Below are 27,910 nucleotides of genomic sequence, written 5' to 3' on the forward strand. Positions count from 1 at the left end.
CAGCAATTGGTCAGAAATCAAGTGTCAAAGTCAGAGAGATATTGTAGAGAGGAGACTGGAGGTCCAAGTGATGGTGACAGAGAGAATTTTTGCTATGAAAATCAGCTTTGTGTAGTAATAGAATATTAACTTTGAGTGAAAAAATGGTATTTTGAAACTTTTTGGATGAGAAAGTGTCATTAAGGCAAACCTTAGGTGGGAAAAAATCGTTTACTCTTTTAATTAATATATACAATAACTTTTCCTATCAAGTTCTCTTCATAGAAAGCCATCAGATAAAGGAGTTCACACTCAATCAAGTGTGTGAACCATGTGAACATATAAAAACAATTTACCATTAATTGCCCAAAGTAATTTTTATCTCACAACTTTCCTGCATAATTTCTAACTTTTAGAGAAAGCATAAGTCTAAAGGAGGAAGACTGAAGAAAATGTGAAAGAGCTGATCACGTCAAATCTTTATTAATTTTCCAAAAGGAAAAGAGAATTAATAGCTGTCCAATGTTCATCTTTTGCTTTTACACCAACAAAAAATAAATAAATAAATTTATATATAGATAGTTGAGGTTCGACATAAAGACTAATTGGGCTCTTCTTAAGAGCAATTAGGTGAAATTATCTCCGTTCAAAAATTGGTTTATTTTCTTAAGAGCAATAATTGAGCTGCTACTTTAATAAGTGGTTTGAAGTAACTTGCGATAACTCTTCTGACTCTCCAAGAGCTTTCTTAACTAGCATCAATATGGAACTATCATACGGTTTATTTTCGAAGGGTTTCCATTATTATTCAAGCCAAAGGGCTGTTGTCAACACTGATGGAAATATTTTAAATGACAGCCAGAAATTTCTTCAAAAACTGTCAGGCAGTCCCTTCATCATTTCAAAGACCTACAATATGGTAATCGCCTTCGGTTGTAATCCAATGAATACCAGCGGTGAGTACCACTCTTTCTGTAACTGTGATATTAATAAACGATATAGCTGCTGTGACTTGTGGTGCAGGCGTTCTCCAAATCAAACGTTTGATGGTGGAAATATATTAAGCAATTTTCCCCAGCTTTAGGGATGCACCAAGTCGCCCTTCATAGCTGACAAAGAATGGCTCGAGGCGGACTACCTATTGTCAAATCGTTCTGGTTCTGTCTTCAGGGATAAAGTTGTTCCTGTAAGCCTCGACTGGGGAAAAAAAATAGGGAGATGTGTGGAGCTATTTAATCCTTCGCAGACAACTTGTAATAAGGATCAAATATGTTTAATACAATTAAACTCTGGGGATTATTATTGTGTTTGCGATGACCAAAGGTCAGACTACTACCAAGGATGTTCAGGTACAGAAATCCTTCCATTTTTTTTCAAAACTTTCATGCATAATCAAATTGCAGAAGGGAAGATTAATCATTTTTTGTTCTTTAAGTTAATTGTGCAGGTGACTTGATTTGCAATACAACGAGAAATAGTAATTGCTCTAAATGTCCTGATGGTTATAGTCTTTCTCCTTATAAGACATTTCAAGAATTTCAGTGCCCCTCATCTAAAAGTTTAAATCAACTCCTGAAAAGAAACGCTCGAGTCAAATATTCGATAATCATAGGTATGCATACGCTGTTTAACAATTTTTTTTTTTTTTAGTTATTAATCAAAATATTGTTCTATGCACTTAGACAAAAACTTGATATTGTTATACATATAAATATATACATGTATATTCATCCTTGAGTTGGGCAGGTTGCAGTGTTGCGGTTGGAATGTTGCTACTTCTAATTGGAGCATGGTGGTTGTACAAGTTCATAAAAAGAAGAAAAGCAGTCAAGTTGAAGCAAATATTCTTCAAAAGAAATGGTGGCTTATTATTAAAACAGCGCTTGGCTTCCAATAATGAAGGAAACATTGTGAAAACAAAATTGTTTGCTTCAAAGGAATTGAAAAAGGCCACCGATAATTATAATACCAATCGTATCCTTGGTCAAGGTGGTCAAGATACTGTATATAAGGGAATGTTGGCAAAAGGACGAATAGTTGCAATTAAAAAGTCCAAGATAGTTGATAAAAAGAAAGTTGAAGAGTTCATTAATGAGGTGGTGATTTTATCACAAATTAATCATAGAAATGTGGTAAAATTACTAGGGTGTTGCTTAGAGACAGAAGTGCCTCTCTTAGTCTATAAGTTCATTCCTAATGGAACTCTTTTTCATCATATAAACAAGGAAAATGAAGAGTTTCCAATTACATGGGAAATGCGCTTACGTATTGCCACAGAAGTTGCAAGTGCTTTGTACTATCTGCATTCAGGGGCTTCTATACCTATATATCATCGAGACATCAAGTCGACAAACATACTTTTGGATGAAAAATATAGAGCAAAAGTGTCCGACTTTGGGACTTCAAGATCTATTACAGTTGATCAAACTCATTTGACTACTCATGTACAAGGGACTTTTGGATATGTAGATCTAGAGTATTTCCAATCAAGTCAGTTTACAGAAAAAAGTGATGCTTATAGTTTTGGAGTAGTTCTTGCCGAGCTCTTGACTGGAGAAAAGTCCATTCGTTCAACCAACATTGAAGAGAATAGAAGTTTAGTGGCATATTTTCACAGTGCAATAGAAGAAAATCGTCTATTCGAAGTCCTTGACACTAGAGTTTTGAAAGAGGGTGGAAAAGAAGAGATTATGAAATTTGCTAATCTGACAAGAAGATGCTTGAACCCAAATGGGAAGAAGAGACCTACAATGAGAGAAGTAGCAACTGAATTAGCAGGGAATATTAGAGCATCGGATTGCAAAACTTTTGTTGTGCAAGACAACTATAGAGAGATTGATTATCTTGATTATGAGACAGCTATTCTCTTCAGAACTGGTTCATCTTCTAATACTAGATCGTCTTTTTGATAGTGTCACTTTGATCTTGTCATTTCAACTACTGTTTAATGTAAGAGAATAGTTAGTTTTTGTATGTTCATGTAATGTATTCTATGAATAAACTTGTGAGAGTTATGTAATATGATTATTCTACTTGTAACCTTAGTTATTAATAAAAGTATTTGATTATTAATTGTATTTAATACAATTAATGCATTTTGTTTAGATAATAAACCATAGAAATTAATTGTCAAAGCAAATTTGATATTTCCCAATAGACCATAGAAATTATTATTATGAAATTAATTTTGGAGAAGTCCTCTATTGTTTAGGTTGAGAGCCGGGCGTTGAGTCAAGTGTTCCAAGTAATGTCTTTTTCCTTTAATGGGTAAAGTTCAGATTTTTCTTCTTTCAAAAATAACGTAGTCAATGTCTTTTTCTTTTAGTTCACTATATTCACTTGCCGCGCATATCTTTTATCTAGTGGGCTGAGCTTTCTTGTATGACATTTGTGGGACAAAATCAAAAGGTGGGCTCAGATTCTTTTGTCTCATTGTGTCTAATTCTCTTGGGAGAAAGCTTCCATCTCGCCCTGTCCCCTTTCATCTTCTTTTCTTTTGAAAAAGGGAAAGGATAAGCTTAATGGTTGTGCCAATATTGAGTATGCATGTGTAACTGAGATCTTTGGATATAATCAGATTAGCGACTTAAAGTTATACGTGATGCCAATAGATCTTTCTTTCTCTAATACATTTGTAAACATCCTCTTTTTATGTTTGCAATAAAGTGATCCAATATATAATTCAATTTTATTTCTATATATCTCATAGGGTACTTGGTTTAATTAATTATATGATAATATGTTGAACAGTTAAAAAGACTATATATATATATATATATATATATATATATATATACACACATGAACATATATATCTTTTTAATTGTTCTTTTTGAAAGGTATGAATTTAATTTGATACCTTTGGTTTTAATTAATACTATGCTAATATATTTCCTAGTCTAAAAATTTAAACTATCAGGTAAAGATTTAATATTGATATTTATGTCTAATGGAAGTTGGGTGTGATAAATATTGATCAAAAGATGCAATTGACGAGTTATATCAATATTGAATTATATACAATTTTGTGTGATGAATTAAGATACAATTGGGTGTGATAAATATTGATAAAGAGATGTAATTGACTAATTATACAATGCTAGACAGATACATATTGTCACGAGTCACGACCTTAGAAGAATTGTGAAGCCTTAATTCACAAATAATATGTCGGCCTAAAAAAACCCACAAACTCTCAAAGAGAAATAAGAACACATAGTGGAGAGAAAAAAAACTTTATTGTATTATTCTCAAATGAATACAATGTTTAGAATCAATTAAACCTAAGATCAACTACCTTTATATAGAATTTTACAAGTACATCCAATGGTTCAGATCTGTACATATCCATTGAAATGGATGACTAGAATTAAATATACAAGCAATAGAATTCTAGTACCATTCTACTACCTTTTTGGTGAAAGAATATTCTAAAAATATTCCCTAACATATTCTTTGATGTTTTTGGGTCAAGTCTTGGGCCAAACCTGTTAAATTGGATATGTGACCTATGTGACCTCGTAAGACTTGAGCTTGGAGTGGATGTGACAGCATCCCGTAAAACCTATGCATTAAATAGCCTTGTAATATATATAGTGATAAGAAATAAAGTTTTCAAAGAATTATTAAACTAGAATCTAACCATAATTAGTTCAATGATTGAAAATTACCTAAACATCTATTATGAGCTCCAATTTATGTGTGAGATATTTTTGGCTTTTGATTGCCACACCTTTTTCTCTTCATCATTTGCGGGTTTTACTAGGTTGGATTTATCCTGTTTGAAAAAAGTCACATTCAAAATTTTAAACCCGTAGGAACCAAATTGGTTGTACTTAGGTTTGTGACCTTGTGTTTTGGGGTTCATATTTTGCACGAGTGGATACTCTGTAAAGAGAATGCAGGCTCAAGCCCAGTAAAAAGGAGAAGAGCCCAATGAACAGAGAAAGTAAAAAAAAAAAAGAGCTGTGGAATAAAAGCAAGAGAAGACAGAAGAGAAGCCCGAAGAGAGAAGAGTAACATGGCAAGGAGTTGTTGAACAGTGAAGTTAACAGATGATGATTCAAAGCTCATCAGAGCCCACAAAATGGGCTGAAACAGTAGCCCCAGGTCCAGCTTTCTTTCGCAATAGGCGACTCCAACTGTTCACTTAAGCCAGGCCTTCCAAACCAAGGTAAATAACATTCTTTTTGTTTTTCTCTATCCTAAGTCATTCAAGATTCTGTATCTTAGGCAAATTATGACTCTTATTACTATTAAGTCAAGTGAATATGACCTTTATTATTCACAAGACCTCTTCCCTTGAGGATCCAAAGTTCTACCAAAATACAAATATCCTATAACTACTCTATAAACAAGGGTCACTCTTTTGTTTAGGCATTCAGCCTCAATATCACCTACTAGCACTCAAGCTCTTACTCCTGAGAGCTATACTATTACGTCGTGGTTCTAGTCTCCGACTTGACCTCTGGTAACCCTTTCTTCCCTAACCTTCACTAAATTGTCTCATTCAACCTTACTGACTTGAGTGTCGGAGTGCTTGCGGCAGACATCACATTGGTGTCCAAATAAGCTCCACACTTGTTTGCTTTGTGTGCAGGTGCAACGAATTGCCAATGGTCTCAACCACACGAGATCAAACCCTGCTTCTATGACCGTAGATTTTAGCATCTACATTACTTATGTCTAATGGAAGTTGGGTGTGATAAATATGGATCAAGAGATGTAATTAACAAATTATACAATGCCAGACCGATATATATACATCCCATGAAACCTATGCATTAAATAGCCTTGTAATATATATGGTGATCTCCTGATAAGCAAAGGAGTTTTCCAAGAGTATGCAGGCTCAAGCCCAATAAGAACGAGGAGAGCCCAATAAACGGAGAAAGGAAGAAAAAGAGGCGTGGAATAAAAGCAAGAGAAGAGAAGCCCGATGACAGAACAGACATATGGGAACAAGTCGTTGAAATAAGAAAAAGCTCGTGAAACAGTGAAGTTAACAGACGATGATTCAACGAAGCTCAACAGAGTGAGTGCTTGCAGTGCAGTTCACAACATATACAGTCAGATGTAGTTCAGCCAGCAGTCCAATTCAACTGTCATAGCTCCAGCTCCAGTTCAGGAATCACTTAAATTCAACGAAGTTACGGTTTAGTTCTCAGCAGAAGTGCAGAACGATGTTTCGTGATTTGCACTTGATAGTACAATTTCCTGTATTGTTCCATAAATCTGATAACTTGGCTTATCAATGACCTCTTAGTTTCATCAATCATATTCAAGGCAGGGCTTCATCATTCACATGCATTCTCAATAATTTACATTCCCATATGAATGTCAAAATCCTACACTGATACACACTATCAAGATGATACGAGATTATATAAATAAAACTCCACCCTGATCACCTAATCACCAGTTTTATACTTTGAAAAAAAGGTTTTATGATTGCAGTAATCTCTCTTATAAACCAAACCGTAAATCATTCTGATTTTTATTAGCATATTTTTATTATTATATCGTCCTAGCTAAAGTCTTTCCAGCATGAGTGAAGTGTCTTTACTCTCTCTATAAATATGCTAAATCTCCGTTAAATTTCCTAAAGACAGAGAACAAATGACTCTTCATCTTCTTCTGTTGATTATTTTGTTTCTATGGCCAATCAACGTCAAAGAGTTTCATTAATTATTATTTATATTTTTTGGTTATTAAAAAGGTGAAACTTTGTGCTTTAGCAAACTTTTCTGAAAAATAATTTCATAAGAAACACAATTTTATTTGGGTTATATTATATGTAATACATCAACCAATCCGGCTCTTAATGGCCCTTTGAGCCATGGACTTCGATATGTATGTGTTTCAGGATATGTAGTTTTGTTTGTTGGTTTTATTTATTAACTTGTCTTGTAACTTAATGGCCCTTTGAGCCATGGACATCGATAAAAAATAGGACTTCACATTCACATGGGGCATTTGAATTCGTAAAACCATCCTTTTCTTCAGTTTGTCTCTTGAAAAGACACTGATTGGACCATGGCTGTTATGAAATGATTTGTTTATTTCTGGTGTGCAAGCTGCAGCAGTAATTTCTTACTGCTTGGCTTCAGGGAGGATGTTACGGAATCAACAGTTTCCAGTTCATGACAGAGAACTCTGTTCTTTCCAGTTTTCAGTTCATACTCAAATTTCCCGATTTATATTCAAAGTTTCCAGTTTTCAGTTCATGACAGAGAGCTCTGTTCTTTCCAGTTTCCAGTTCCCAGATTCATATTCAAAGCTTCCAGTTTTAAAGGATGTTACGGAATGGAGTATAGAAGATCAAGTAATCTGCAGCAAGATCAAAATATACCAAAAATAAATCTGGAGAAGCAGATCTTCAAGTCTTATTTTCCAGAATTGGTCCAATCGAAGTATGTTAAGGTTGTTAAGGCTTGTTAAAATTCGGTTAAATAGACGGTTATTTGTTAACAGAAGTTCAAGCCCCATAGCAAAAGAAGCTACAATATTCAATTTATGAATATATATTTCTGTATAGTTTTTCATTTTAAGAACATATTCATTGATACTGAGTGATTCTTTTTTAGAAGATTGTATCTATAGTTCTAGCCTTGGATTCTGCATTAAAATGATACTCAAGTGTATTCCAGACATCAAATGAAGTTTATCACTTTTCTGTATGACCAAACATAGATTATGATATTGAAGAAAACAACCAATTGACTAAAGTTTATCAGTTATCTTTTGCGAAAAATAGTTTGAATTAGATTGTTTTAATTACTAGAATAGACGAATCTTCAGTCTTGACTGTTTTGAAAGAGAACAAGGTCTCTCACCATTAATGAATCCCTCAAGCTCAAAGCTTGAAGCACTTGAGATCTCCAAAAATTATAACTTTCTCCATAGGTGAACGAAATAGAGACAACAACAGGAACAAAATATAATAGTAAAACAAAACAAACAGTAAACAAAGAAAATAATACTCGCGATTTACCCTGGTTCACCCAATGTGGGCTACGTCCAGCTGAGTCAATATTATTGCAATATGTCTCACCTCTCTCGTTTACAATGAATGAATTGCTCTCACACCCATAACAAGAGAAAAGTATGTTTATATACTAGGTTTAAGAGATTAAACCTAGTTTTACAAGGATTCTTATTCATAAGCCCAACCCAAAGAGGAATTAGTAACTTAAAAGAAATCCTACAGTAGTTATACATGCAAAAGCCCAAAACCGCCTACGAACTCGGGAGCGTTGCCCCCGCCCGCTGACCAGGTAGCGGGATCCCTGAGTGCGTCTCTGTTACCCATTAATGCTGAAGTAATCGACAACTCCAACAATAGGCTGATTGAAATGGAAAGTAATGAAGCTAGAAAAATAGAATTGGAAGGACAGTTAATTATCTAGCAGAGTTAGTTAGAGCTCAAAAGTTAGTTACGATTGCAAAGTGAAGTGTTAGGCCATGTTGTTTATAATTACTTGCTAATTTGGTAGGCCATTTTGCATTATTCTTCTTAGCTATAACATATCGCAAAATCGTTCATTTAAAAAGGTCATAAACCGCATATTGTTTATAAAACTAAATAATTGATGAATAAGTATGTAGTATTGTTGAGCGAAAAGTCAATCATAATTTTGAAGTTTATAATGAATCTGATTATTGATGTGAAGAATGAAGCAAAAGCACTTTGTATCAATAATATAGAGTTTATTTGAACCACAACGTAATACCTTGAGAGGCATTTGATGAATACAATTCTAAAACAAAGAAAAAGCTTACTAAGTGCTTCTGCAATAAGTACGCCCCGTTTGTTACACTATTATGAATCATTATTTTGTTATCTTATTTGGATTAAAAAATAGGGTATGTATTTATTTATTTATTGATCCAATCCATTCTAAAAATTAATCTAACCCAAATAATTTTTTTTTGTCTAAAAATGAAAAGACGGTGGGATTTGTTTTCTGATTATCCAACTCTATTCAACTGAAAGCATTTTTCTTTCTCTCCTTCTCATTTTTCTGTCCTTCTAATCTGAAAAATAATCCACCCAAGACCACCATCGTCAGCCACTGGTGGCCAGAACAGTACATAATCAGTTGGATATGACCAATCGTGCGTCGATCTAGTAGTTTCTGACCAAATCTACGATGGATCTAGTCAAAAACGGCCAAATCCATGGCTAGAGATCTTGCCATTGATGACCATATTCTGGTCGAGATCTGGCCGTTAACGACAACATGATTTTAGCTGTAGATCTAGCCAAAAACGACCATATCAATGTACGACTGGTCAGATCCAGTCGGTTGCGTGCCGTTCTAGCGACTGTCGTCCGGTGATGGTGGCCAATAATTGGATGTCCTCTTGGGTGGCTAAGGTGCTTTAGTTTATTTTCAAACTTTTATTATTATGGTGTTTAGCTAAATTAACAAATGTATGAGATTAAAAATAATTTAAATATTTTCGGAAAATGTATCGAACAACTATTGTGCCTTAAAAACTTTTTTTTTAAAAATGTGTCAAACAACTATTCAACATTTTATCGAACTCTGATATAATTTTCGATATTTTACCAAACACATTTTCAATTTCAAATTCAATTTTGTCTTATTCAACTCAACTCAACTTAAAATTTTTTTTCTTGATAACATTTAAAAAAAAAAATGTAACAAACTGGCCCCTACATTTCTCAAATCCCAACTGGAGATTTGAGAATCCCATCCACCTGATAATAGTTACCCCACCTGAGAATAGACTCCAAACATCAATATTTCACAATCCATCAATCAAAAACTCAACAGTCAACACAAATGAATCTCAATCCTTAAAGCAAATCAAACGAATTCAATTAAAGCCACAAAACTTGACAATTTCCCAGCGCCACTGACACCCAATATAATAAAAGCTTTCCCTGTGAAGAACATAAAAAGAGTAAACAGCAAGAAATAAAGAGGAATCTATCCATTTACTTGATAACAAATAAGGAAAGAAATTACAAACGTAAAATAAGACAAGATAATAGGAGACGTTAATTACTTGTAAACTTCTTGGTCCACAGTCAGTACGCAAATTTTGAGTTAATCGTACTTCTACGTCTAAGATTTGGTGGGAAAATAATTTTTCCTTCCATTTTGAGAAACTAACGCCGATAACCCCAAATAAATGTTTTATCAATTAAATGTTACGGTGTAGGGAGTATAAATGATATTTTGAATAAACAAATCCTTTTTATGTCAAGCAATTTATTATTTTTGTATTTAAGATTGTAACAATACTATTTATCTAAAACTTCTATTGTTTGACCAAAAATTTGAGCTATTTGATAAAAAAACACTAGTAATTTATTCAAAATATAACTCTAATTCTACTTTTTGAATCATTATATTTAATAAACATAAATAACATTTGAGAATCATAACGTTAAATTTTTGAGAGAAGTGTCAAACCTCAAGGTGACAATGTAATGAATAGACCCTAGCAAATGGGCGAACCGGGCAAATATGGGTCGGGTAGCAACAATTACAGGTCAAATAGGTACAGGTTGACGAGTAAATTTTTTGAACAGGTAGAGAAATGTACCACCCGTCCCTCACTCATGTGGGTACGGGTTGACCCACGGGTCAACTTGCAAACAAAAATTTATTTATTATTTTAATATGATGAAATGATTTTAAGAAAAATTAAAAGTAAATATATTTATATTTAAATTTTTTATTTGTTAAAGTTACTAGATGATATTTAATTAATTATTAAGAAATTTTCTCACAATAATTTGACAAATATTTAAATATATTTTTATGATTTTGCCTAATCTTTTTTGTGATTTTAAATATCATGAGGTATTTTTATATTGCTTAGTGTCATTGATGGTATAAATTAATCCAACAAGAGTTGAATATAAGTCATAAACTCAAGCTCTCGAATCTCATTATAATAGTAACCGCAGAATAACGGGGGCGTGGTTTTATTTATATGAAAAGATAAAATTGACCGTCGCTGTTTAACGAGAGTTAAAACGCCCGCACTCTGCCACTGCCAGGGACGATCGTGGCTGTTTCTAAGTAAATTTATTGGACCCAAGGTAATCTGTCAAAACTCAGGGGCTTATGTATTACCTGCGCCTTCTCCTCGTGACCCAACTATCAGGCATAGGTATGGAATACCTGAAATGAACAAGTGTCTTTCAATCCAGAAACGCTTGTCTCTTCAAGCTCCGATACAACACGAGAAAAAGAAAAAGAAAGAGAGAGTTGAAGAAGAACCCAGGAGACTGCTCACTGGTGCCTTCGCTTCATTTCTTCTCTTTTTTTACTTTTATTGCCACAATCATTTATTTTTGATTATTTATTTACTTAAATAAAGAGATGGGAAAAATTGCATAGGTTATGTTTGTTTTTGTTTCTTAGGTCAACTGGGCAAATGGGGTTTCATTCTTTTTCCAAGATTAGTAAAACCGTTGAGAAAGTTTCTGCATGTTGGAGTAATGTAAATAGACAGCAAAAGGGTATTTGTAATTCTGAAAAAGTTGGAGTCTTTGATGGGGAATGCTTGAAAACAAGATTTTTTGAGCAGAAGGAGGTTTTAGAGCAACTGGGTTTGTTAATTCGATTGTGGGGAGAAATGTTTTACGGAGATTTAAGTGAAACTCTGTGCAGTTAAAACGATTCTTTGGAAGCAGTTGTAATGGGGTTCAGTTGGATAAGGGCGGATTTAAAGAATGACGAGTGGGGACCACGACCCCCACTCAATTTTTTAAAAATTTCAGATTTTCTATTTCTATTTATTTAAATTTTATCTTTATAAATCTTTGAGATTTTGAGAACGGAATAACCAGCCCTCACGATAAGTTTGGATTTTATTTTTGTAAAACCCCGTTTTTAATTCTAATATATTTATTACATATTCTTTGTGATTTTTATTTTTATGTAAGGGGATCTATTAGTTTTTAAAAATTTTATTGGGAGTAAAAATGAAAGGAATAAGAGTTGTTGGGTTTGCAAGGAGTGGTTTAAATCTTGAACAAATGAGTGAAGCATGTAATCTATATAGGGGTGAAAATCAAGTCGAGCCACTCAAACTATACTTGATGTTGGCTTGAACTCAACTCCGCATTAGTCGAGTCGAGTTCGAGTAGTTAATCGAGTAAAACTCGACTCAATATATTTGCGAGAATTTCTAAGCTTGATGGTTAAGTTGACAGTTTTTAAAGTAATAGGGGTCATCTGTAATTTAAAAGTTATAAAATTTGCAAATACACCCCTGTTAGATGAGCTTGAAATCTAGTTCGAGCTTGAACTTGATTAAAACTCGACTAAAACTCGAAAAAAGCTTGATTATACAAACTTGAATTCGAACTCGATTTCCAATTTCAAGTACCGAGTTCGAGTTTGAACTTGATTTCTCAGGTTCAATCAGGCTTGAACTCGAACTCGAACTCAGTACTATAGAGATCAAGTTGAGTTCGATTTACCAAATACTCGACTTGATTCGATTTCATCCCTAAATCTATTAGATGTAATCTATTTCTTTGATTTTGCATTTAGCTTGCATATGATGAAAAGTATATTGGCAATTACTAATGAGTTGTCACAAGGATTGCAAGGAAAAGATTAAGACATTGTAAATGCTATGGCCCTAGTCAAAGTCTCCAAAACAACGGTTACAATTGTTTAGAGATGAATGATGGAAATCTTTGTTGAGTGAAATTTCTTCATTTTGCCAAAAACATGATATTGCCATTTTGAATATGGATGATATGTTTGCAATTCGAAGGCGGTCACAACGAAGAGTTGAGCACATGAAAAATTTGCATCACTATCGAGTTGAATTGTTTTATACAGTGATAGATATGTAACTTCAAGAACTTAACACTCGTTTCACTAAGGTTAGTACTGAGTTGCTTCTTTGTATAACATGTTTAGATCCAAGTATTTCATTCTCTGCTTTTGACAAGCATAAGTTGATCCGTTTTGCCCAGTTTTATCCAAGTAATTTTTCTATACTTGAGTTGATGGTACTTGAAAACCATACTATGACTTATGTTATTGACAAGCGTTCTTGTGGTGAATTTTGCCAAGTTAGAAGGAATTGGTGATTTGGCTAAGATATTAGTTCAGTTTAAAAAAAAATATTTTGTATCCATTGGTGTATAAGCTTGTGAAACTTGCATTGGTTTTACTAGTTGCGACTGTGATCATTGAAAATACTTTTTCTGCAATGAATCTTGTGAAAAGTTGGTTACGCAGTCGAATGGAAAATCAATGGATGAATGATTGCTTGGTCATCTATATTGAAAAAGATGTATTTGATACAGTTGATGATGAGATAATTATCCAACGTTTTAAGAATATGAAAACTCATCGAGAACAATTGTAGAAAAATTGTTTTATTTTTATAAAAATTGTGTTTTTTGAATATATTTATTTGTATTTTGTAACTTTTTGTTGAAGCTCATCATAATGNTGAAAGGATTCAAGTTATGAAATGTACAAGGGAGGGGTGGCCTATTTATAGGCTAAACCTCCTCAAATAAATGTCTAGATACATTGAACACTTAGTCCTTAAGTTACTTAATTCCTAAGTAAACACTAGGTGGCACCCTTAGGTGGCAACCTTAGGTGGATGGATAAGCATTATCCATTAAGTGTCTTTGCCACTAAGTTTACTTAACTCCGAAGTAAACTTAGCCACTAAGCAACGTGCGGCCCACTTGAGTCACCAAGCAAACGGGTCGTGACATTATGCTGTTTAACGAGAGGTAAAACGCCCATACTCTCCCAGGGACGATAGTGATTTTTTCTAAATTTATTGGACCTAAGTGGTCCTTTGCAAAATATCAGGGGTAACAAGCACTCTTCTCGTGAGTCGTGACCCAACCATCAGGCATAGGTAGCGAATACCTGAGACGAATAAGTGTTTTTTCAACCCAGAAACACTGTCTCTTTCAAGCTCCGATACAACACGAGAAAAAGAATTAGAAAAACAAAAACAGAGAAAGAACCCAGAAAAAGGCTGCTCACTGGTCAGTCTTCACTTCATTTTTTCTCTTTTTTTACTTTTATTGCCACGATAATTTATTTTTTATTATTTATTTATTTAAATAAAGAAATGGGAAAAATTGCATAGGTTATGTTTGTTTTTGTTTGTTAGGTCAATTGGGCAATGGGGTTTCGTTCTTTTTCCAAGATTGGTAAAACCGTTGAGAAAGTTTCTGCATTTTGGAATAACGTAAATAGACAGCAAAAGGGTATTTGTAATTCTGCAAAAGTTGGAGTCTTTGATAGGAAATGCTTGGAAACAAGATTTTTTGAGCAAAAGGAGGGTTTTAGGGCAACTGGGTTTGTTGATTCTTTGGAAGCAGTGGTAATGGGGTTCAGTTGGATAGAGATTTTCTTGCACAGTTTTGGATTGCGGATAACAAATTGGAAAAGTCTAGAGTAAAAAAGAAGAAAAGTTGTTAAGAGTAAGAAATATGGTGAACCGGTTTCTGATGCTAGGCCGCAGGGAAAATGGTTTTCAGGTTCTGCTGTCTCAGAAGAAAATCCTTATGAGCAGGGTAAACCAGTTCTGCGTCAACCTCCAGTCAGTCAGTCTGTCACTGGTTTTCTCGATGGAGGAGGTAAATTTTTTTTTTCTTATGCTTTAAAGTTGTTGTTAGATGATTGTATTGCTTGATTAGTTATGGTTACTTTATACAGTGAGAATGCTCTTTTGTTCCTTGGATGCCTCATCATCATACTGCTTGAGGATGGCCAAGTAACTTTCCTCTTTTCTATTGACGCCTTTCTTAAACTGCATGGCTGAGAGTACCGTTGTCTCCGGTTTAGTAGAGCGGCTAGTAGGCAACACACAAGGTTGCTCCCCATCCATTATACACATGGTGTTGGTTGACGGCAAGGGAAATGCCTTGACTTGTTCCATGAACTCTAAGCCAAGCACAACTTGGTAGTCATCCATCGGTGCAACCGAGAAATCTAAGTAGCCGGACCAAGTTCCCATTGTCGTATTGACATGTCGAGCCACTCCCTGTATCGGTTGAGCCACTGAGTTGACTGCCTTGATTGTGCCCCCGCCTCCTGAAGCTTGAAGGCCTAGCCGGCACGCTTCACTTACTGAAACGAAGTTGTGCGAAGCTCCCGTATCTACCATGGCTTTGGTGGCCCCGTTGATGGCCATGTCAACATAGAGCAACCCTTTGGCTTGGGTCTTTGGTGCGGACTGAATCCCATTGAGTAGTTGCATTGACCCCATATGTGCCCCATCGCTACTACTCTCGGCCTGCTTGCCCTCTTGATGCTTGGCTATGAGGGAAGTAAGAGCTTTCTTCTCCAGACAATCTTTCACCCAATGTGGCCCGTTGCAAATGAAACAGCCGTTGCGGGGTTTGTTGGAGCCCTTCTCCCAACGTTTGCCCTTGTCCTTGCCTTTGGAGTTGTCTTGCCGGGTGTCTCGGTAACTCTCTTTAGATTGCCCCTTATCTCCCGCACCTTTGGCAAAGTTACCCTTCTTCTCTTTGGATTTGCCGCTGGATTCCTTTTGGGTGCTGTAATCAATCAAACTCTCAGCAACTGCTATGGCCGTGGCAAGATCTTGCACTCCCCGACGCCTTAGCTCCGTTTTAACCCATGACTGCAACCCATCCATAAAGTTGAAGAGTGAATCTTTGTCGGACATCTCCGGGATCTCCAGTATCAAGTCGGTGAAGTCCTTGATATAATCATGGATCGTCCCTGTTTGCTTGATCCGTCGCAAGCGAGCTCTTGCCTCATCCTCGGCATTCTCCGGGTAAAACTGCCGTTTAAGCTCTCTTTTAAAATTATCAAAAGTAGAGATAGTGCAAATACCTTTTTCGATGTCTCTTTCTCGTCTCCTCCACCACAACCTTGCGGTGTCTGTGAGATAGAGGACTGCAGTTTCAATCCTCGAGCTTTCCTCCGTGACTCCTACGGCCCCAAAGTACTTGTCTAGTCCCCACAAGAAGTTATCAACCTCTTGTGCCTTGCGTGAGCCACCAAAGCTTTTAGGCCTTGGTATGTCAATTCGTTGGCTTTCAACGACGCTACTGCCGGTTCTTGCCACCATGGCACGCTTGCATCGCGCTAAATCAGCTTGCACCTCGTCTAAGCGAACAAGGGTGCCGTTGACTTCGGTTTGGAACACATGACGGGTTTTGGCAAGCTCCCCTTCGAACTCCTCACGGATTTTCCCCATTTCCGCCCTTAACGACTCCTCCATTTGAAGCAACATGGCTTTCGCAACAGTATGAGTTTCGGACACCTCCGTCTCTAGCTCATCCACCCGATGATCTAGCTCATCCGACTGTGCGCTCACCCTTTCTTCTAAACGAGATAGGCGTGAGTCAAAATTGGAAATAAAGTCTTTGGACTTACCTCTCTGCCTTGAGGGGTTGGGGTTGGGGTCGACTCTCTCCGAGCGACCACGTTCTTCGGAAGCCTCCATCTCAGCCGTCTTGGATCCCTTTGTTGAAGCGACAGTGTCTTTCACCATTGAATAAAAACCGAGGTTATGCTAACCGAGGCTCTGATACCACTTGTCACGCACTTAACTTCTTTGCTAAGTTCGTGCGGCCTTAACTCTTCGACAATGAGTTAAGCAGCCTAACGCTCACACAACTAACAAGCTCAAAGTATAAAGTTTAGAGAGAGAAGTTGAGAGAAAATATAAACTCTATATTGAAAGGATTCAAGTTATGAAATGTACAAGGGAGGGGTGGCCTATTTATAGGCTAAACCTCCTCAAATAAATGTCTAGATACATTGAACACTTAGTCCTTAAGTTACTTAATTCCTAAGTAAACACTAGGTGGCACCCTTAGGTGGCAACCTTAGGTGGATGGATAAGCATTATCCTTTAAGTGTCTTTGCCACTAAGTTTACTTAACTCCGAAGTAAACTTAGCCACTAAGCAACGTGCGGCCCACTTGAGTCACCAAGCAAACGGGTCGTGACATTATGCTGTTTAACGAGAGGTAAAACGCCCATACTCTCCCAGGGACGATAGTGATTTTTTCTAAATTTATTGGACCTAAGTGGTCCTTTGCAAAATATCAGGGGTAACAAGCACTCTTCTCGTGAGTCGTGACCCAACCATCAGGCATAGGTAGCGAATACCTGAGACGAATAAGTGTTTTTTCAACCCAGAAACACTGTCTCTTTCAAGCTCCGATACAACACGAGAAAAAGAATTAGAAAAACAAAAACAGAGAAAGAACCCAGAAAAAGGCTGCTCACTGGTCAGTCTTCACTTCATTTTTTCTCTTTTTTTACTTTTATTGCCACGATAATTTATTTTTTATTATTTATTTATTTAAATAAAGAAATGGGAAAAATTGCATAGGTTATGTTTGTTTTTGTTTGTTAGGTCAATTGGGCAATGGGGTTTCGTTCTTTTTCCAAGATTGGTAAAACCGTTGAGAAAGTTTCTGCATTTTGGAATAACGTAAATAGACAGCAAAAGGGTATTTGTAATTCTGCAAAAGTTGGAGTCTTTGATAGGAAATGCTTGGAAACAAGATTTTTTGAGCAAAAGGAGGGTTTTAGGGCAACTGGGTTTGTTGATTCTTTGGAAGCAGTGGTAATGGGGTTCAGTTGGATAGAGATTTTCTTGCACAGTTTTGGATTGCGGATAACAAATTGGAAAAGTCTAGAGTAAAAAAGAAGAAAAGTTGTTAAGAGTAAGAAATATGGTGAACCGGTTTCTGATGCTAGGCCGCAGGGAAAATGGTTTTCAGGTTCTGCTGTCTCAGAAGAAAATCCTTATGAGCAGGGTAAACCAGTTCTGCGTCAACCTCCAGTCAGTCAGTCTGTCACTGGTTTTCTCGATGGAGGAGGTAAATTTTTTTTTTCTTATGCTTTAAAGTTGTTGTTAGATGATTGTATTGCTTGATTAGTTATGGTTACTTTATACAGTGAGAATGCTCTTTTGTTCCTTGGATGAACATGTCTTGCAATCAGCTTATTGAATTTATAACGTGAGAATGCTTTTTGAAGTTTTGAATATCAAATTAAAGTTATAAATGAAAAGGCTTTTCAGTGTGACAGTCTAATAAACTTCCTGGTGTTAATGTTACGCAGCCTGTAGGTTTTATTTGTGAGCAGAGTAACGTCATTGCTACACAAGTATATTCTTAATACTTAAATAAACTTCAATCATTTTGTTCTTTTTGAAGGGACAATATGCCATACTGAGCATATCAAAACATTTTTTACAATGTGTGACAAGTTGAAAACTAATCAACTTGTTGCAGCTTAGAATCTTGTAAGATCTTCAAAATTTAGGCCCCAACAAGATATTCCCACGTGGACAGTTATTTTAGTATGCTACCATAGCACCTCTGGTTAGTCATCATCATAAAAAAACCAGAACTTTGCTGCCTTACGAGTTACATAGTTCCTTTCCATTACAAACGACATCTGTCCACTACATGTTTTTGCAATCATTTTCCTAGAATTTCAATTGGTAATGTCCAAGCTTCAACATTCCTAGACTTTCAACTTGGAAAGGAGATAAAACTGTATTTTAGTCTACAACGTGACAATGTTTTTCATCATCTATACCTGCCCATGGTAAATCCTTCTGAAGTTTCTCTTACCTGGTGTACTGTGTTAACTTGGTGCATGGTTAATGTACTGTGTTAGCCTGATGTGTTTGCCTCATCTTACCTGGTGTTTATGAGTGCTACAGTATGTGTGAATAAGGGGCTAACTACATGGGTTCTAGCCAAGAAATTGAATAGCAAGTGATATATTAATATACATGGCATAATGGCAGGCCCAGAGTTTTTGTGTTTGGGTCGTAAATATATTAGTATCATAAGTTTAAGCATTTTTTATGAGCTTGAGCATGCTGGTAAACTTTATTGTTTCTTGACTACGCTATTCATGGAGTCATATATAGCAACTTCATTGTTAGCTTTAAGATGAATACTACTGGGTAAACTTGATAGTTTTGTTTGGAATGTATTAGTTTATGTAATAGAAATCTCATATGCTGATGCTTTCTGCTATTTTCTGCAGTTGCTTCACCTGAGGCACCCTTTTGCTGCTTACATAACTGATGCTATGTGTAATGAACTTTCCAGGGTGAGGACTTTGTGCAGATTTATTTTTGAACTAGTGCAACAAGTCACTAAGTGCTTAGTTTTTGAAAAATTGCTGTTTCAGCTTTAAGGTTTGTTTTACCACATTCAGGTTCGTAGGCCTTTCTGGTGGATAAACAGTTCAATTTATGCTGAAATTAACGTAAGGTGTGTGAATTAAACAGTTCGGTATTGCGATGGATTAAGAAATTTCAAATATCCATACTGCATTTCGGTTATTTATGATGCCTGTATTTGCTCCTCACTAGGAAATTGGTGTGGTTTACAGACAATGGCATATGTGAAGGAGGGTGTATGATTTATACCTCGGGTAATTTAAGCATGCCAATTTCTTAATCAATATTTATATTGACATTTTTTAGTCCTTGGTTACTTCTCCAACCAATGGAGAGTTCAGGCTTTGCCTATGTGACCTGTAAATGTTCCCACTTCTGCCCTTTGCTATTGGGTTTTCATGCTGAACTATTTGGCTGTCTTCACGTGTAAGATTTCAATTTATTTTTTAAATTTTATTTTTGCATCATCTAAATCGTTAAAGTTTTTTATCATGTTATTTGTAGGAACAAGCAGTTTGCAGTGGTTGAACATCTGGGCTTCTGGAATTGGGCATTTACTTTGAAGGATATAAATGGGGAAGTGTTGTCTGAGATAGATCGTGATCGGAGAGGTTTCAGTTTTGAGGTTAACTCCTTTCCTTCTAAGACATTATACCGATAATTACATGCTGGCCTTTGAACATTGTTTCTTCTCCCCTTATATTGTCATAACTATACATAATTTGTTTGGATAAAAAATATTACACTTTAAAGAGACTAGTTTTAGAATGTACATGCTTTTGTCATGTTCTACTTTGAATGATTTGCTCAGTGAATATGTTTCCAATATAGTATGTTGTTATATCTTTTTTTCCCTCAATGTAAATCAGATCTTTACGGATTCTGGTCAATATGTGATCCGTTTTGGGAATGCTGATTCCAAGTCCAAGAGTGGCCCTGCTAGAGTGGTAAGCACCACACCAGAAATTTGATTCTTCTGTCTTTTAAATCCATTAATACGATATTTTTGCCTTGGGAAGATTCAAGAGTTGGAAGTTGCTCGTCCTTTAACCCTTGGACAGAGCTGTAAATGTTGCTTTAGCTATATCTCTGGATAATGATTATTTTTCGAGGCATGGTGGCTGGTAAGCTTGTTGGTTGGATCTTATAATGACTTAGGTATTGATATAACGCATTCGCTTGACAGCACAAAAATTAAGCTTTTAAAAAGTTCAAAATTCTCTGTATGAGCTAGGCACTTAAGCTGGGTTTCCCAGCCTACTGTTGTTTGCTTGTTCGATTTTTCCTGATACGATACTGAACTGTAGATTTTCTAGAACACTTGAAGATAATCAGATGCATAAAAAGGAAAACAGATACTAGAATTCTGCAGAATCCTATCCTGGATAATCAGTGCATCAATATTATTCGTTACAAGGCATCTGCTAATTTGAATTCATGGTGATTCGTCTTTGGATTCGTGACTTTCCTCTTGGTTTTGAGAACTTTTCAAACACAATCCAAGTTAATTCTCTAAAAGGTTGGGCCTGATGCCTGAGACACTTTGGACGAAGACAATCTGTCTATAGGCCTGAAATTCCCAACTTCAGGATGTTTATTCGCATGAACTACAGTCCCTTATGCAAGCTGCTGAGCATGCAGTTGACAATTGAAGCTACTTATTAATAACATACATTACATAATGATATTGAGTCAAATAATAAAATAATTTTCATAAAACATTTTAATTTCTGACATTTCTGTATACATTTAGTATCTGTACTTGATAATCCTGGTGATCTTATATTGCTTGGCAAGAGTAACAAGATATGTAACAACCCCAGATGATGAAGATCCCATTAATTGATCTCTCAGCTTCCTTAATTATGGATACTAATAGCGGAGACAGACAATTTAATGAAATATTATCCCCATGGAAGTAGTAAGCAACAAACTTTAGTTCTTACCTTTTTTTCTCCTTCCTTAATACCTTTAATTTTAGATTCAATAGACAATTGCGGAACACCTTACAGGCTCAATTACACAAATGGTAATTGTCTAAATGTAGTAGGTGTTTCTCCTGCGTCGAATACAAGACTCCTAGGTATAGCTAACACTAGTGACTAAAAGACTTGTCATGTGGCCACAAGAGGAGAGGTTATATGATGTGTTTTTGTTATAACCTGATTTATATTTTATATATATATTTTTTTTTAAATTGTAAAACAAAATAATAGAAAGAAAACCAAGAATAAATTTCTTAACAATTCCAATGAAAATGACATGCCTTGAATTTTCAATGTGATAATTAGTCAATGTAGAATTATTACTTTTCGTATACTAATCAAAGATTCCAACTCTTAGAAGATTGATGATCAGTTTGTTGTCTTTTGTCCACTCATTTCTATCTTTGAAAAGTCTATGAAATGATTGCGACATAATTCACAAATCTATTTTCATTACGTACAAATCATGATGAATTGAAAAATATTTTGTGTTAGTGTCAAATGTTGTGCTAATTCTTCCACGTAGAAAAAAATGCATAGGGTAGGGAAATTGGTTTAAAGTTGAAAGGGACAAAACCATTTTTGCTACTCTAGATTAGTTGAAGAAGGGTCTATCAAATACTAAATGAAGATTTCAGCTCAACTTCCCTTAGCTAAATAAGTAGAATACTATGTGACTTTTAATTCTCTGTGTTGCTAATTATTTTACAGAGCACATGTATATAAGTTGTGTAGTTGATTATCAAATTATTATACTACCATCTAGTATATCCATTTTTTAATTAGCTCGATGAAGAAGGGTCTATCAAATACTAAATGAAAATAATTGAATAATGTTCCTAAACTAAGTATTCCTAAGAGAGAACATGGATTTATATGTGATATATGGGTGTTCAATTTCTTACTGCATGGCTTGAGTCAGTAGCCACCAAGCAGAGAGGAGATCAAACTCCTCTGGTTTCCTCTGTTTCCAACTGATATTCAAGAGTTTGGAAATTTTGAACTTAACTGCTAGATTAACAGAGGTTGCCAAATTCTGTTAAAAAGCTCTTGAAATATAAACGGAAGTATACAATATGTTAAAAGGTGTTAGCTCCCATTAGTTGAACGGTGCTGTTTTAGTATGCAATTGGAACTCATAACCACAGTGACTTCAGATCAAAGCTATTGGGGTTTATACTTGTGTTTCAACTGAAATTATGTGTTGCCTTGAATCAATTGTGTTTCTTTGCAAAATTTGTAAGAGACACGAATTGCCAAACGTGGACTCATTTTAGTATAAAAGCAGTTCAAGAATCCTTTCTCAGCTAAGCTGAAACTAATAAAATTCAATTCTAGAAAATTAGATCTTCTCTCAAGATTTTCTGTTTGTTTCTTGGGAAAGTGTTATGGCTTTCTGGTTTCTTTCTCAATTGATTCTAGGACTCTCACATTTCAACATAAATAACAATATCAAAACCCTCAACTCAAAACCAATCAAAGATGACAATTTTTTTCTAGATTAGAGAACTGTTTACAGTTTGTGAGATGGCCAAAGTAAGCTTCTATCAACTAAAATATATTTAAGATTATAGTAGAATAACAGTGTAATATGTAGAATAATAGTGTAACGGTGCAAAATGTAAGATATTAGTGTCATACTTAATAAAAGATTATGAAAACCGATAATATAACATGAAATATGAGACTGTTAACATAATATAAAATGTTTATTGTTAATCTAACATTTAACATAAAGAATCTATGTTTTAATATGTTAGTAATCTCATATTCTATGTTATTAATTACATACTAGTCAATATTTGCATACGCTCTTTTAAGAATTCAAAAAATAAAATAACGTAACTCGGGCTTAGAGCTATGGGCCAACTCAATTTGAACCAGGCCCTCTTAGCCCATAATACTTATATAAAATCGATCCAACAACAAAAGAGATGTGGACATGAAAATAATTAGGTCAATTGGGCATTTTGGAATAATGTAAATAGACAGCAAAAGGGTATTTGTAATTCTGCAAAAGTTTTGAGTCTTTGATAGGGAATGCTTGGAAACAAGATTTTTTTAGCGGGAGGGTTTTAGGGCAACTGGGTTTGTTGATTCTTTAGAAGCAGTGGTAATGGGGTTCAGTTGGATAGAGATTTTCTTGCACGGTTTTGGATTGCTGATAACAAATTGGAAAAGTCTAGAGTAAAAAAGAAGAAAGTTGTTAAGAGTAAGAAATATGGTGAACCGGTTTCTGATGCTAGGCCGTAGGGAAGATGGTTTTCAGGTTCTGTTGTCTCAGAAGAAAATCCTTATGAGCTCGGTAAACCAGTTCTGCGTCAATCTCCAGTCAGTCAGTCTGTCACTGGTTTTCTCGATGGAGGAGGTGAATCTTTTTTTCTTATGCTTTAAAGTTGTTGTTAGATGATTGTATTGCTTGATTAGTTATGGTTACTTTATACAGTGAGAATGCTCTTTTGTTCCTTGGATGAACATGTCTTGCAATCAGCTTATTGAATTTATGACGTGAGAATGCTTTTTGAAGTTTTGAATATCAAATCAAAGTTATAAATGACAAGGCTTTTCAGTGTAACAATCTAATAAACTTCCTGGTGTTAATGTTACGCAGCCTTGAGGTTTTATTTGTGAGTAGAGTAACGTCATTGCTACACAAGTATATTCTTAATACTTAAACGAACTTGAATCATTTTGTTCTTTTTGAAGGGACAATATGCCATACTGAGCATATCAAAACATTTTTTGCAATGTGTGACAAATTAAAAACTAATCAACTTGTTGCAGCTTAGAATCTTGTAAGATCTTCAAAATTTAGGCCCCGACAAGATGTTCCCATGTGGACAGTTATTTTAGTATGCTACCATAACACCTCTGGTTAGTCATCATCATAAAAAAAACCAGAACTTTGCTGCCTTACGAGTTACATAGTTCCTTTCCATTACAAACTACATTTGTCCACTGCATGTTTTTGCAATCATTTTCCTAGAATTTTAATTTGTAATGTCCAAGCTTCAATATTCCTAGACTTTCAACTTGGAAAGGAGATAAAACTGTATTTTAGTCTACAACATGACAGCTTTGTTCATCATCTATACCCGCCCATGGTAAATCTTTCTGAAGTTTCTCTTAACTTGGTGCATGGTTAATGTACTGTGTTAGCCTGATGTGTTTGCCTCATCTTACCTGGTGTTTATGAGTGCTAGAGTATGTGTGAATTTCAGGAATAAGGGGGTACCTACATGGGTTCCAACCAAGAAATTGAATAGCAAGTGATATATTAATATACATGGCATAATGGCAGGCCCAGAGTTTTTGTGTTTGGGTCATAAATATATTAGTATCATAAGTTTAAACATTTTTATGAGCTTGAGCATGCTGGTAAACTTTATTGTTTCTTGACTACACTATTCATGGAGTCATATATAGCAACTTCATTGTTAGCTTTAAGATGAATACTACTGGGCAAACTTGATAGTCTTGTTTGGAATGTATTAGTTTATGTAATAGAAATTTCATATGCTGATGCTTTCTGCTATTTTCTGCAGTTGCTTCGCCTGAGGCGCCCTTTTGTTGCTTACATAACTGATGCTATTGGTAATGAACTTTTCAGGGTGAGGACTTTGTGCAGATTTATTTTTGAATTAGTGCAACAAGTCACTAGGTGCTTAGTTTTTGACAAATTACTGTTTCAGTTTTAAGGCTTTGTTTTACCACATTCAGGTTCGTAGGCCTTTCGGGTGGATAACTAGTTCAATTTGTGCTGAAATTAACAGTAAGGTATGTGAGTTAAACAGTTCGGTAGTGTGATGGTTTAAGAAATTTCAAGTATCTATACTGCATTTCGGTTATTTATGATGCCTGTATTTGCTCCTCACTAGGAAATTGGTGTGGTTCACAGAGGATGGCATCTGTGGAGGAGGGTGTATGATTTATATCTCGAGTAATTTAAGCATGCCAATTTCTTAATCAATATTTATATTAACATTTTTTAGTCCTTTGTTACTTCTCCAACCAATGGGGAGTTCAGACTTTGCCTATGTGACCTGTAAATGTTCCCACTTCTGCCCTTTGCTATTGGGTTTTCATGCTGAACTATTTGGCTGTCTTCATGTGTAAGATTTGAATTTATTTTTTAAATTTTATTTTGCATCATCTAAACCGTCAAAGTTTTTTATCATGTTATTTGTAGGAACAAGCTGTTTGCAGTGGTTGAAAATCTGGGCTTTTGGATATGTAACAACCCCAGATGATGAAGATCCCATTAATTGATCTCTCAGCTTCCTTAATTATGGATATTAATGGCGGAGATTCAACAGGCAATTTAATGAAATATTATCCCCATGGAAGTAGTAATATGTGTTGATGTTCACACGAGTTTCCCCATCTAAGTAAAGTCTTATCTTATGGCCGTCTCTGAAATCAAGTTCAGTCCCAGTAACTAATAAAAAAGATAAACTTATAAAAGAATTAAGGAAAGATTAGATTAGATTATAACTGCATATACTACTACAATTCATGAATCACTTTTTGGTTCATATTAGGGGAAGAGAGGTTCATTGTTCAGACGAGCTTTTCTATGTACATACAACACCAATGGACAGAGAGTAGAACTACCAACTATTATTACGTTTGACATATATTACATAAAATAAAGCTCGAATACGTATTTTTAATGGCAACAAGTAAAATAAATTCAAAAAAATTTGAATTTTCATTAATGGAAACAACTGATATTATTCTCTTTCCTTGTCACTCTTTCGAGATTAGAAGGTCGACATCATTCATTCTCAACGATCATAATGCTTCAAGTAATAATACCATGACATAATTGCAAATTTGCAATAAAAAAAATTATCATTCCTACTTTTTATTTTCTTTTAAAAAATAAAATCAAAAGTTCAAAGAAAGACAAGAACAATTCACTTTAATCTTCTTCATTTTAATAAGATATAGCATGGCCTGGTTACAATAAAAGTAAGAATTTCTACTAACTTGCTTTTAGTATTTTTAAAAGATAAAATCAAAAGTCTAAAGAAGGAGCTTTAAGATCAATGAACAATTTTTCATAATCAAGTTTTCCCTTGGATTAATTATTTGTTGCAAGTGGGCCTATTTAGAAGATCCCGATTAATGTTTTGAGATGTAAAGTTCAGCACGGTCCTACAAGGCTAGATTGGGAATTATACGCATTGATTTCCCTTCATTTAAAAAAAAAAAACCATTGTTTTTACAAATTCATTATTTATGAGAATATATAATAATAAATTTATTATTATTGTTACAAACTTATTATTGTTAAGTTGCCACTAATTTTTTGTAAAAGTTTAAGTAGGGATGAGTGTAATATTAATTAAGTTAAAATTTTAGTCAAATAATTATTACAATTTTATGTTATGGAATTATCTGTTAAATAATTGAATAAATGGAGATGAAGTTTTAGCTTTCATTGTAGTTCACATGATAGTAATTTTTATGTTCAGTGAAATCCTATCAGACTATGTTTGTTTATAAATTGATCATATTCAGTCCCCTTGAAATTAAAAGAATAAAAAGTTTGGTTAGAAAGATTAAATTAGAAAGTTAATGAAAGATTAAGTTAAAAGTCTAAATTAAGAAGGGGAATAAAGACAATAAAAGAACAATGCATCCCTATCCAACTAGAAAGAGAGAATTTATAAAACATAAAATATGGATATTTTGGTAAGAATCGATTCGAACATGAAACTTTTGACTCTAATATCATGTTTATTTAACATTTGGTTTTATGTTATTACTTATTAGATAAGAATTCAATATTATATTTAAATCTAACAGTGATGTGAATGAAAGAGTTAAGATTCTAATTTACAACTCCTAATAAGCTTTAACACATGCTAATCCTCATTATTAGCTGCATTATCAAGAAAAATTCTTACAAATCTTAATAAGACTTTACATGCTTTAAAACTTGAGCATAAAGTAACACCACTTATACAAAAGACAAGTTGATCTTCCTCCATTAGATAAAAGAAGAGTTTTTTTTATAAGCCACACAAATTAATCCCTGCAGAAAGGGATATTTGTAGTTATGATCTAATTCTTTTTTTATTATTCCATTCATCAGGTTTATTTGTTCTGTGTTACAACTAATGCTCCAGAATCCCAGGTGTTATATCTCATTATGGCTATCACCAAAAGATGTTTGAATTTGTAAAAAAAGAATTAAAGAGACCGAAAATTAAAGAGGTTAATCATGTCGGCCATGAAATTACTAGTCACTTTGAAAATTGGGTCATCATCCAAGGTTTTTTTTTTCATGTTTCTGTATTTCTATATAATGACCCTATGAGATCAAGCATGTCGGTTGGAAAATACGTACATATTTATAAGAATAATTATTTAAGAAAATTTATTATGGACTTTACACCCCAAATCCAATATGGTTAATGAGCCCAGCCCATTAATTTTTCATAGCTTTTAATTTAGGTCTGGCCTAGTGTCTAATTGAGCCTAGCTATTGGGGATTGGAACAAGCCATTTAGGTTGAAGCCTCTATGTATGACGATCATTAAGGCCACATGCACACTACACTTACAAATTAACGATGAATTGGTATAACAAATGATTCAATATCAACAAGTAACTTATCATTTTTTATGGGATACAAGCTTTATGTCTCAATTTTGTAAGTATAACATTATTTGTAGAGTAAAAATATTAATAAACACTAATAAAATCATAATTTGACTTCAAGAAAGAACAGTGGAGAAAGTAGGACTGGAATTATGCCA

The 27,910-nt window shown here is 34.6% G+C and overlaps 3 protein-coding genes across 3 annotated transcripts; all 3 read left to right on the forward strand.

Moving 5' to 3' along the window:
* The first annotated feature begins 1,069 nt into the window (after positions 1-1,069).
* LOC116144643 (wall-associated receptor kinase-like 22) lies at positions 1,070-2,903 on the forward strand. Its single transcript, XM_031430096.1, has 3 exons — positions 1,070-1,328; positions 1,427-1,591; positions 1,726-2,903. Exon 3 carries the CDS (start codon positions 1,746-1,748, stop codon positions 2,886-2,888), a length of 1,143 nt encoding a protein of 380 aa, XP_031285956.1. The 5' UTR covers positions 1,070-1,328; positions 1,427-1,591; positions 1,726-1,745; the 3' UTR covers positions 2,889-2,903.
* A 14,470-nt stretch (positions 2,904-17,373) lies between these two features.
* Positions 17,374-20,347, forward strand: LOC116144616 (phospholipid scramblase family protein C343.06c-like). The gene is given in 9 exon segments (XM_031430060.1): positions 17,374-17,611; positions 17,732-17,830; positions 18,967-19,082; positions 19,191-19,246; positions 19,368-19,409; positions 19,660-19,780; positions 20,025-20,102; positions 20,175-20,209; positions 20,211-20,347. Coding segments are annotated over 9 exon segments (858 nt in total). The 3' UTR covers positions 20,284-20,347.
* Positions 20,348-23,106: 2,759 nt separating this feature from the next.
* Positions 23,107-25,516, forward strand: LOC116144612. Its single transcript, XM_031430054.1, has 5 exons — positions 23,107-23,508; positions 24,686-24,751; positions 24,861-24,917; positions 25,019-25,080; positions 25,330-25,516. The coding sequence occupies exons 1-5, from the start codon at positions 23,362-23,364 to the stop codon at positions 25,388-25,390; spliced, it is 393 nt and encodes a 130-aa protein (XP_031285914.1). The 5' UTR covers positions 23,107-23,361; the 3' UTR covers positions 25,391-25,516.
* The last annotated feature ends 2,394 nt before the right edge of the window (positions 25,517-27,910 follow it).

The sequence above is a fragment of the Pistacia vera genome, unplaced genomic scaffold, assembly GCF_008641045.1.
Source record: "Pistacia vera cultivar Batoury unplaced genomic scaffold, PisVer_v2 Contig45, whole genome shotgun sequence".
Classification (NCBI taxonomy): Eukaryota; Viridiplantae; Streptophyta; class Magnoliopsida; order Sapindales; family Anacardiaceae; genus Pistacia; species Pistacia vera.

What these genes read in the sequence shown, in the direction of transcription:
- LOC116144643 (XM_031430096.1), top strand. Translation starts at nt 1,746, where the DNA reads ATGTTGCTACTTCTAATTGGAGCATGGTGGTTGTACAAGTTCATAAAA.
- LOC116144612 (XM_031430054.1), top strand. Translation starts at nt 23,362, where the DNA reads ATGGTGAACCGGTTTCTGATGCTAGGCCGTAGGGAAGATGGTTTTCAG. An exon ending in GTGCTGAAATTAACAGTAAG is followed by an intron (nt 24,918 to 25,018) that starts GTATGTGAGTTA and finishes GCTCCTCACTAG; the next exon opens with GAAATTGGTGTGGTTCACAG. An exon ending in GTGTATGATTTATATCTCGA is followed by an intron (nt 25,081 to 25,329) that starts GTAATTTAAGCA and finishes TGTTATTTGTAG; the next exon opens with GAACAAGCTGTTTGCAGTGG.